This window comes from Lemur catta, chromosome 1, assembly GCF_020740605.2.
Source record: "Lemur catta isolate mLemCat1 chromosome 1, mLemCat1.pri, whole genome shotgun sequence".
In the NCBI taxonomy this organism is placed as follows: domain Eukaryota; kingdom Metazoa; phylum Chordata; class Mammalia; order Primates; family Lemuridae; genus Lemur; species Lemur catta.
In genome coordinates, this window is record NC_059128.1 from 75,784,391 (window position 1) to 75,796,967 (window position 12,577).

Below are 12,577 nucleotides of genomic sequence, written 5' to 3' on the forward strand. Positions count from 1 at the left end.
TAGGGATGATGGAAATCAGAAATGTGGTTAAACATTATACTGCAAAGATAGAATAACACACCTAGAAATATTCCTGTTGAAGATGGCTGATGTTTGTCGCAAGAAATGGTCCAACCGGAGGGCCCTCTCCAGGTACTGAAGATAGAGGGGCTTTGCCAGCTCAGTGCAGCCGCCATCGTCCCCGGCACCCAACTCCGAGGCCATAGAACAAATCTGTCTTCATGCACAAGGGCCTCCGACTGCACAGCTGCAGAATGGACATAAGTAGTTAAAGATGAAGTGCTACAAGAGAATACATTCTCCCTTTCTCTTGCCTACTTGTTCTGAAAGTGAAATCGGACCTTCTAGAACACAAGACACTGAAAAGATAGTAGTCTGTAGAAAGAGCATGATAAAGCCCTTGTTAGACACTGCCTCCTAACACAATGCAGGAGGACGGGAAGAACATCAAAATATAGAAATAGTGCCATATGTCACAATGAAAATTCATAGATTTTATTTGAAACTGTACCTTAAAATGTGCACCCACTTTCCTTTCTCCTCACAATTAACATTTACTAACAACTATGAACAAACAACTATCCAAATCCATACCACAAGCCATCTTCAAAGACTTAAAGGGTTAAGTCAGGATTAAATACTTAGAAAACTTAGAGCAATTAGCCCACCATCTGACATACAGTGAGTACACAATAACCCATAAATTATTTTTTAAAAACTCCCAATCCAACAAACTATTAATAAGCTTTAAAGACAATCATAATATCTTTGTGTTGACTTCTCTTATTCTAATTTTTTAAAATTTCATAATATAATCTTTCCACTTAAGACAATGTTAAAAATTATTATTTCCTAATTGATCTATAGACTTAATACCACCCCTATCAAAATTCCAGCAGGCTATAGAAATTGATAAACTGATCCTTAAATTTATATAAAAACATAAGGCCGGGTGTGGTGGCTCACGACTGTAATCCTAGCACTCTGGGAGACTGAGATGGGAGGATCGTTTGAGCTCCGGAGTTCGAGACCAGCCTGAGCAAGAGCGAGACCCCGTCTCTACTAAAAATAGAAAGAAATTATGTGGACAACTAAAAATATATGTAGAAAAAATTAGCCAGACATGGTGGGGCATGCCTGTAGTCCCAGCTACTCAGGAGGCTGAAGCAGGAGGATTGCTTGAGCCCAGGAGTTTGAGGTTGCTGTGAGCTAGACTGACGCCATGGCACTTTAGCCCGGGGAACAGAGTGAGACTGTCTCAAAATAAATAAATAAATAAAAGAAAAGAAAATTACAGCAACATACCATTTTATCCTTTAGAATATCTGCAATAAGAAAGGTAGACAATAACAATTTTTGGGGAGGATGTGGAGAAACTGAAACCCTCATACACTGTTGGTGAAAATGTAAAATATAGTCACTCTGACAATGTACAGCAGTTTCTTAAAAGCTCAATATAAATTTACCACATAGCCTGGCACTTCCACTCCTAGATATCTACTTGAGAGAAATAAAAATACATACACCCAAAACCTTTTATGTGAATGTTCACAGTATTTTTCATCACAATCAAAAAGTGAAACAATACAAATGTCCATAACTAGTGAATGGATAAACAAAATGTGACACATCCACACAATGGAATACCAGTCAGCAATAAAAAGGAACAAACTATTGACATATGCACAATGTGAATGAACCTCAAAAACATTATGCTAAGTAAAAGAAGCCAGACACAAATGATCATATCTTGTATTATTCCATTTATATGAAATATCTAGAAAAGGAAGTCTGTACATTAGTGGTTGGCTGGGGGGTACATACCAGAATGACTGTAAATGGGTATGAGAGAACTTTTGGGGGGAGATAAAAAATGTCCTAAACTCACATTATAATGATGGTTGCACCATTCTGTAAATTCACTAAAAGACATTAAACTGTACAATTAAACGAGGTAAATTTCACAATATGTAAATTCAGTCTTGATAATACAAAGAAAAAACAATGTTAAAAAATACTTCAAAGATTTCAATAAATTCACCTTTTCAAAGTGAGACCTAACATACCAATTCCTGAAGATTTCAAGAAATTGAGTTTTAAAGATACAGTAAAACTCCCTTAATTAGAAACAGGAAATAATTCACCTTGATGTATGCAATTATAAGTATATAAAATCCTGCTTGGTTTCTTCCTGAAGTTTTATTATAAACAATTGATCTCATGCTCTATTTATTTGACCTGATAATGAAAATGATCCTAATTAAGGAGGTATGACTAAAATGTAACACTGTGTCATTCAAAAAGAATGGGATGTTTTCAAAATTCACTCCTCAGTAAACAGGCTATATGTGAACATGAAGTCAAAACCAATTTGTTGAGAAAAGATCATAGTTACTTATACAGTCCTACAATGCTCGATATATACTCCTTTGTGACACCTAGTACACATCAATTCTGTAGTTTAATTTACCCCAGAATAACCTTTGTAGCATATCACCATTGATGGCTGAAATGGCAGTTGTGATGTATAGTCCATAAGACTAAAAAGAAAAGGTGCTACAAGTATGAAGTTCTTGACATATCTCCACAAGAAGTCTTACAATGATTTATCTGGAGAGCCAAGTAATAATACTTCTCAAGTGTTCAATTATTTTCTTTCTTGTGGTAAAATATACATAACATAAAATTTACCATTTTAATCACTTTAAGTGTACAATTCAGTGACATTAAGTACATTCACATTATTGTACAACCATTACCACCATCCACAATTTTTTCCATGATCTGTGATTTTGTTTTAATTATCTTAAGTTATGATCACACATAATTTTTAAATTTGTGTGTATCTCCTCTACTTTAATCATTCTAATGAGCTGGTAAAAGCGCCATTACCAATCACACATACACAGCAGTTCTACAGTTTTATGTGTTTTTGAACAGCTATTTAAAGACAATCCTAAATTATAACTCAGTTTGACTTAGTAAAGAATTCAAAAGTTTAATTTGCTATTGCTTGTCATATTGACTTTTAAAAGCATTTAACCTTATAGATTGTCTATAAAATGTGAGCAGTGTTAAACATTCTTCATTTGATAATACACATAAACCACACTAAAACACCTTTCAGTAAATAAGAGGCAACATTTTAGTAGACACAAAGAATTAGATTGGCATAATGAGGACCAAAAATATAAAGTAAACATTGCTACCTTATCTCTAGCCCTCGCCTTTAACAGGCTAATGAACACAAATTAAAATACCAGTGAGTCTGAGACAGTGAAGGGATTTCCCTAGTATTTAAATATATTCACATAACCAGTTATATAAGTCTAAATATAAAACCAATCTTCAATTTGTTTTGAGATGGCAATTTAACATCTTTGTGAAAAGTTGAACATTATTAATTAAATCCAATCATATCTTTAGAAGGGGAAAACAGTGATAACATTTATTGAATTAGAATTAGTGTCAACAGGATGTGCAAATCTTAGGTCAAAAAAAATTACTATCAAATTCAAAAAATTGATCACATTCATTTAACCACAAGCATGTCTTAGGTAAATGAGGACTGTCCAACAAAAATTTCTGTCACTCGTTCATGATCTGAATTTACTGTTTACATGCATGCTTTATTACTCTTACTAAACTATAAACTATTTGAGGAAGGAGTACAAATCTCATGAATCTATTTACTTCGGATATTTTACAAAGGACTACATTAACTTCCTTTTTTATCCACAGTCTTAAATGTCAAGGCTACAAAACTCTGGTTCTAATGTTACATTCTATATAAAGATAATCTGTAGTTTAATGACCACAGGCCTCCAGCTCCATCTGGATACATGATTTGGAAACAACAGTTTAAATAAAACCAACCAAAAGATTCAAAAGTAGCAGAACGGGTCCAATCATTCATAACCACCCTTGTGAACAACGACAAGAGAATTCAAGAACTGTCCTTCTGGAAATCTTCTATAAAAACTGTCTCTCATACTCAGGAGACCAAGCCAGGAGGATCCCTTGAGCCCAGGAATTCAAGACCAACCTGGGCAATATAGCGAGACCCCATCTCAAAATAAATAAATAAAATGAAATAAAATAAAATTTAAAAAACTGTATCTCAGACAAGCTATTAAATATTGGGCAGGTGAGATCAAGGTTTTATTATACTTCTATTCTAGATAAGAACCTGCAGTGCACCTCTACCAACCACCAATTTTTTTTTCCTTTTTTTTCAGTTGACACATAATTGTACATATTTATGAAATACAGTAATATTTTGATACATGTACAATGATCAGATCAGGATAATTAGCCTATCCATCACCCTTAACATTTATCATTTCTCTGTGTTATGAACATTCAAAATTCTCTCTTCTAGCTTTTTGAAAATATACACTAAATTACTGTTAACCATGTTTACCTACAGTGTTACAGAACACTAGAACGTATTCCTTCCATTTAGCTATAACTTTGTACCCACCAACCAATCTCTCCCTGTCCTCCCCTCCCCCTACACCCTTCCTGGAATCTAATAACCAGAATTCTACTTTCTACTTCTCGGAAAACTCAATTTTTAGCTCAAGCATATGAGGGAGCACATGTGGTATATACACCTTTCTGTGCCAGACTTATTTCACTTAACATAATGTCCTCTAGGCACATCCATGTTGATGCAAATGACAGGATTTCATTCTTTTTCATGGCTGCATAGTATTCCATTATGCATATAGATCATATTTTCATTATCCATTCATCTGTTGATGGACATACATTTAAATTCCTACAAACAGTGTATAAGGATGTTCCACATGCTTGCCTCCATTTGTTATTTTCAGACTTTTTAATTTGGTCTTGTTTTGTTTTTTTTTGTTTTTTTTTGTTTTTTTAGATAGAGACTCCCTCAGTCACCTGGGCTAAATGCAGTGGTGTCAGCCTAGCTCATAGCAACCTCAAAGTCCTGGGCTCAAGGGATCCTCCTGCCTCAGCCTCCCAAGTAGCTGGGATCACAGGTGCACACCACCACACCCAGCTGATTTTTCTACTTTTAGTAGAGATGGGGTTTTGATCTTGCTCAGGCTGGTCTCCGATTCCTGAGCTAAAGCAAGCCTCCTGCCTCGGCCTCCCAGAGTGCTGGGATTACAGGCATGAGCCACTGCACCGGGCCTATTGTTTGACTTTTTGATGATAGCAATTCTAACTGGAGTGAGATGATACCTCATTATGGGTGGTTTTGATTTGCATTTCCCTTATGATTAGTGATGTTGAGCATTTTTTCATATACTTCTTGGCCATTTGTATGCATTCTTTTGAGAAATGGCTATTCAGATGCTTTGCCCATTTTTAATTGGATTATTTGGGGGTTTTGCTGTTGGATTATTTGAGTTCCTATTAGGCCCTTCTCAGAGAAATCATTTGGAAATATTTTCTCCCACTCAACAGGTTGTCTCTTTATCCTGTTGACTGTTTGTCCTTTGCTGTGTGCAAGCCTTTCTTGTTTAATATAGTGCTATTTGTCTATTTTTGTTTTTGTTGCCTGTGCTTTTGAAGTTTTACCCATAAAATCTTTGCCTAGACAAATGTCCTGAATCGTTTCCCCTACCGTTTTCTTCTAATAGTTTCATGGTTTCAAGTACATTTAAGTTTTTCATCCATTTTGAGTTGATTTTTATATATGGTGCAAGATTAGGGTCCCAAATCACCAATTCATACCTGAGGGAGGATTTACACCTTTCTCCAAATGAAGAGTCTAATAACGATATCTACTTGGAGAGAAAGCCACACTATCTCTGGAGGAAAACGAGCTAAGCAGCACTGTTCAAATGGCAGCCCAGTCTAGCAAACAGTTTTGAGTCTGGCTTTTTTTAACTTTTATTAATAAAAAGGGGGAGGTTGGGCACAGCTCCTCACACTTGTAGTCCCAGTTACTTGGGAGGCTGAGGCAGGAGGATCACTTGGGCACAGGAATTTGATGTTGCAGTGAGCTATGATGATACCACTGCACTCCAGCCTGGGTGACAGAGTGAGATTCTGCCTCTAAAAAAAAAAATAAAAAAAGTAATGCTTCTAACTTCCCACAAAGAAAAGCAAAGGCCAAATGGCTCCACTAGTGACATCTACCAAACATTTGAAATAGAACTAATACCAATCCTTCACAAACTCTTCAAAAAAACAGAATAGGAAATAACACCTGTCAACTTATCCCATAAGGTCAATACTACCCTGATTCCAAAACCAAGCAAAGATATCACAAGAAAATTGATATCACTTATAATAGAAACAAAAATCCTCCACAAAATATTAGTAAACTGAATCCAGCCACATATAAAAAGGATTACACACCATTAGCGTATGCAAGGTTGGTATAATAAACGACAAAACTCATATGATCATTTCAATAGATACAGAAAAATGATTTGACAAAATCCAACATAATTTCAATATAAAAACACTGAATAAACTAAGAATAGAAGGGAATTTCCTCAACCCAATAAAAGAAAATCTATGAAAAACCTGTGGTTAACGTCATACCTGTGGCAAAAGACTCAATCAGACACAAAACAAGTATGTCCACTTTCACCACCACTTCTATTCTAGCCAGGGCAATTAGGAAAGGAAATGAAATAAATGACACCTAGACTGGAGAGAAAGAAGTAAAACTTTATTTATAGATGATACCTTATATACAGATATATCTAAGGAATCCACTAAAATCTGATCAGAACTAATAAGCTCAGCAATCTTGCAGAGCACAAGATCAATATACAAATATATTTCTATACACTAGCCGTGAATCATCTGAAAATGAAATTAAGAAAGTTCCATTTATAATAACATCAAAAACAACAAAATGTGTAGAAATAAATTTAACCAAAGAAATGCAAGACATACACTGAAAGCAGCAAGACATTGTTGAAATTTTAAAAGACATAAATAAACAGAAAGACATTCATGTTCATGTGTTGAATGATTTAATATTGTTAAGATAGCAAGACATACAGATTCAATATAATGCTTATCAAAATCTAAGCTGGCTTTTTTGCAGAAATAGACAAGCTGATCCTAAAATTCATATGGAAATGCAAGGACTCCAGGGTAGCCAAAACAATCTTTGAGAAAGAACAAGTTGGAAGACTTACACTTCTCAATTACAAAATTTACTACATAGCTGCTACTGCAGTGTGGTACTGGCATAAGGCTAATTATAGAGAATGGAACAGAATCAGAGTCCTGAAATAAACCCTTATATAGAGTCTACTGATTTTCAACAAGGGTGTCAAAAATTAATCAATGGGAAAAGAAAAGTTTATCAAAAAATGGTGCTGTGCCAACCGGATGGTCACATGCACAAAAATGAAACTGAACCCCTTCCTTATATCATATACAAAAATTAAAAGAGATCACAGAAATTAATTTAATAGCTAAACTATAAAACACTTAGAAGAAAACATAGGGATAAATCTTCATCACCTTGGAAAGGTAATTCTTGATACTAAACTAACAGCGGAATCAACAAAAGGAAAAATAAATGGGATTTTATTAAATAAACTTTAGCACCATAAATGATATCATAAAGAAAATGATGAATGTAAGAATATATCTACAAATCATATATCTGATAAAGAAATAATATCCAGAATATTTATTTATTTACTTATTTATTTTTGAGACAGGGTCTCTCTCTTTTGCCTAGGCTAGAGTTCCGTTTTCTATCACAACACATTAATTTTGTATGCTCTAGAAATTTAAATAAAGGGAATCATAATTTATGTACTCTTTTTTCCAGCATGTTTTTGAGATTCATACCTGTTGGTATATGTATTACTAGTTCACGCCTTTTTGGTAGTGAATCAGAACACAATTTGTTCATCTACTTATATACTGATGGATATTTGGGTTTTCATTTCTCTCTGGGTAAATTTCTGGGAATGGTTGCTGGGTCACAGGCAGGTATATGTTTAACTTTGTAAGAAACCATCCATTAGGCTGGGCGCAGTGGCTCATGCCCATAATCCCAGCACTCTGGGAGGTCAAGACGGGAGGATCGCTTGAGGCCAGGAGTTCGAGACCAGCCTGAGCAAGAGTGAGACACCGTCTACAAAAAATAGAAAAATTAGGTAGGCTGTTGGCACACGCCTGTAGTCCCAGCTACTGACCCAGGAGGATTGCTTGAACTCAGGAGTTTGAGGTTGCAGTGAGCTACGATAACGCCACTGCACTGTAAACCAGGTACAGAGTGAGACCATGTCTCAAAAAGAAAATCACCAATTTTCCAAAATGGTCCTATCATTTTACACTACCACCAAGAATGTGTAAGAGTTCTACTTGCTTCCCATCTTTGTCAACTTTTGGTGTTATAATTTTTAATTTTGGCCATCTGTAATGCCAGCTATTCGGGAGGCTGAGGTGGGAGATCCCCTGAGGTCAGGAGTTTGAGACCAGCCTGGGCAACACACAGAGATGCTATCTCTAAAAAAAATACAGTAATAACAAAAAATTTTTAAATTAGCCAGGTGCAGTGGCACGCATGTAGTCCCAGCTACCAGAGAGACTGAGGCAGAACAATTGCTTGAACCCAGGAATTTGAGAATGGCCGGAGCAACACAGCAAGACCCCATCTCAAAAAAATATTGGTGGCTGGATGTGGTGGCTCACACCTATAACCTTAGCACTCTGGAAGGCCAAGGTGGGAGGACTGCTTGAGGCCAGGAGTTCAAGACCAGCCTGAGTAAGAGCAAGACCCCATCTCTACAAAACACAGAAAAATTAGCCAGGCATGGTGGCACGCGCCTATAGTCCCAGCTACTTGGGAGGCTGAGGCAAGAGGATTGCTTGAGCCCAGGAGTTTGAGGTTGTTGTGAGCTATGATCACACCACTGTACCCTAGCCCAGGCAACACAGCAAGACCCTGTCTCAAAAAAAAAAAAAGGAAAAAAACCTTTTTTTTATCCATTCTACTATGTTGGTAGGTAGTGGTCTATCATTTTGATTTTAATTTGTACACCCTCGATAATTGATAAAGTTGAGAACTTTTCATATGGTTTGGGTTATCTGTATAACCTACTTTGTGAAATGTCCGTTGAAGCTTTTTGAACACTTCTTTAAAAATTGTAGTCTTACTGAGTTACAGGTGTCCTTTATTAATGTACCTGACAAAGGAATTATATCTATGATATAGATATATTACTATATGTATTACTAATACATGTTCTTGGATTGGAATATTGTTAGATATCAATTCTCCCTTAATTCATCTATAGATTCAACACATTTCCAATCAAAATCAAGGGTTTTAAAGAAACTGACAAGTTGAGTTTAAAATTTATATGGAAATGCAAAGAATGTAGAATAATCAAAACAAGTTTGAAAAAAGAACAAAGCTGGAGTTTACACTATCTGATTTCAAGACTTACTGTAAGTCACAGTAATCAAGATGATATTGTATTGGTATGAAGACAGACAAATAGACCAATGGTATAGAACAGAGTCCAGAAAGAAACCTACATTTACATGGTCATACTAATTCTTGACAAAGGCACTAAAACAATCCAACAAGGAAGAAAAATTTTTCCAATAAATGGTGCTACAACAACTGGAGATCTGTATGGGGGGGGGGGGAAGAACCTCAAACCCTTACATCATAACATACACAAAAATGAAATTAGAGATGAATCATAGACTTAAATGTAAGCTAAAATGATGCAGCTTCTAAGAAAAATATAAGACCATATCTTTGTGACCTGGGGTAGGTAAAATTTGCTTTGAACACAAAAAACACTAACCATAAAAAGAAAATAATTTTTTAGCTGGGTGCAGTGGCTCACACCTGTAATCCTAACACTCTGGGAGGCCAACGCAGGAAGATCACTTGAGCTCAGGAGTTCGAGACCAGCCTCAGCAAGAGCTAGACTCTGTTTCTACTAAAAATAGAAAAAATTAGCCGAACATGGCAGTGTGTGTCTGTAGTCCCAGCTACTTGGGAAGCTGAGGCAGGAGGATTGCTAGAGCCCAGGAGTTTGAGGTTGCTGCGAGCTAGGCTGATGCCATGGTACTCTAGCCCAGGCAACAGAACAGAGCGGGACTCTGTCTAAAAAAAAAGAAAATATTTTTGTAGAGATGAGGTCTCTTATTGCCCAGGCTGGTCTTGAACTCCTGGCCTCAAGTGATCCTCCGGCTTGGCCTCCCAAAGTGCTGGAATTACAGGCCTGAGCCTCCACACCTGGCCTCCTTTCATTTTTGAAAGTATACAGGTTTGAATAATCCCGGTAGATAATTTGGTCACCCTACCCATAAGAAATAAGAGGTAAATAAAATCACAAAGCTCATATTTACCAACAGATTGCCATGTATCATACACTGAACCAAACACAAGCCGCAAAAGACCTTGCCCTCAAGGAATGGAGGCAGACAGAGCCCTCCACTCCACCGTAGAACATGGAGGTCAGAAACAACCTGCTCAACCAAAGGGATCACTAGACAAGCATGGAAATAGTCTAGCAATCTAACAAGCCTAGGGTTTACCCAGAGCACAAAGTGCTGGGGATAAAAATAATACCTGCACTTTAAATGGAATGAAGAACTCCTGGCTAAAAAAAAAAAAAAAAAAATGGCCCTTCCATAAATTTCTAAAATAGCAAAGGAAAAATACTTTGCCCCACCTAAGTATATCATGAGAAATTAAGAAGTGCTCACATATTGTTTCCCTTCCCTATTTTTCTTCCTTAATGAAATTTGAATATTGTTTCCCCAAATGAAATATATTACCAAGGACAACAAAATCAGTAGCAATGCATTTGCTTTCTTCTAGGAAAGAATCATTTCAACTTCCTAAAAGAATATCTCCAAGAAGATGAGGAAAAAAACCATCAGAATAATAAGAGAAATTGCCTTATTTGCACAACTGCCTAACAGGAGTTCAGACAGAACATTCGGTCAAACAAGTTTAATCCTTATTTATGAGGTATTTAGGGTCTAAGTATTACTAAATCAAAAAGTCCAAAAGCAGGGGGAATGTTTCTTGATCTAGCTGGTAGACCTTTCACGTGGAAATTTTTTTTAAAGTTAGGCTATGTTGGTAGCCCCTAGGCTTATTTCATAAGTCTTCTGACAAAAGGCACCCAACATGCAGAACAATTTATTCAATTAAAAATTTAAAAACAAAAAGATCCCTCTCACTGAAGAATCAGTGACTTCAACAACTTTGACAACTATGTCCATGAGATCACTTACCTTATTCAGGGAATGAGATAGCTGAGAAAAATATGCTTCTGTAGGAGAGATAATTTATTTGTTTACTTCGGGGGTTGGGGGGGGTAGGGGGTGGGTTGGGGGTAGATAATTTAAAGGACTGAATTCAAAGCTTAGAAAATTTTGATCAGCTCAATTCATTCCTCAGCAAAGGAAAGATAACATTAGCTTACTTGGTAGTCACTTGTGAAATGTAGAGATCCCACACAAAGTACTGGGGAAATTTAGTTATCAGTTCAATATAGCCAATCCTCCATTATTACACAAGTGATAGTGAGAGGTTATTATTGAGAATATAAAAAGACATGGAAAACCAACTGATATTCTAAAATTTGATTTTATATTTATTACTATACCAAATGTCAGTTTTCAATTTGGGAATGGACACACTTAACTGATGTGGGTGGTAACAGAGAAGCTGGGTAGAATTGTGTTCTCCAAAGGAATACTGAAAATCTAAATTCAGGTAATTCATCCCAGAGATAAACCATCTGTAAATAAGCATGAGTTGAATCATACACTAATTGGATCCTGCTTTTCAATCTCTAGATATTTCAGCCACTTAGACCTGTGATTGTTATATTAATAGCAAATAAAATTACTTCCATTCTCTTTACTACATGGTCTAACAATCTGAACAAGGAGGTAAGTTTACATTAAACTAGGTGGTCAACAAACATTTGTTAAATTAATATTAGATTTGTTTCCTCTATACAAGAAGTTGGCTGGGGGGAGGGAGGAGGCTTCCATTACAAAGAACTACAAGCAGGGTCCAAAATTTTTATTTTATCAAATACTACTGTAATAAAGAGGCTACATGTAACACATTCTACTGAGAGCTATGTGCCAAACATTTTATATGCATGTCCATTTTATATACGCACTAACTCATTTAAACCTTATATGAGATAGATATGATTACAACCACCATTTTACAGATACAGAAACTGAGCTTAAATAATTTGCCCAAGGTACACAGCCAGAGTGGGCCAGGATTGGAATCCAAGAAGTCCGACTCCGAAGCCCCACAAGATTAACTACTCCAATATCGTCTGAAGTACCTCCAGGAAATCAGAGGCTCCCAGGACATGAAACCATGCCACTGGAGTAATTCAAGCAGTACTTTAAACTATTCAGTCATTTGTCTATATCAATATAGATTCATATATTTATTTTATACTATGGGTTATAGTCCAATACTTCTTTATTTCACTGCTCAAAATTGTTCCAGCTTTGGCCCATTTGTGAGCTCTTTCAGAGGGTTCTCATGCTCCTTTTTTTTTTTTTTTTTTTTTGAGACAGAGTCTGGCTCTGTTGCTCGGGCTAAAGT

General features: G+C 36.1%; 1 protein-coding gene across 1 annotated transcript in view; it reads right to left on the minus strand.

The window, feature by feature from the left end:
- The window catches only part of INO80 (INO80 complex ATPase subunit), a 115,680-nt gene that overhangs the window by 94,639 nt on the left and 8,464 nt on the right, over nt 1-12,577 (minus strand). Inside the window, exon 2 of the mRNA XM_045536394.1 lies at nt 62-247. Coding sequence (XP_045392350.1) covers nt 62-204 — 143 coding nt within the window. The 5' untranslated portion in view covers nt 205-247. The remainder of the gene's footprint in view (nt 1-61; nt 248-12,577) is intronic.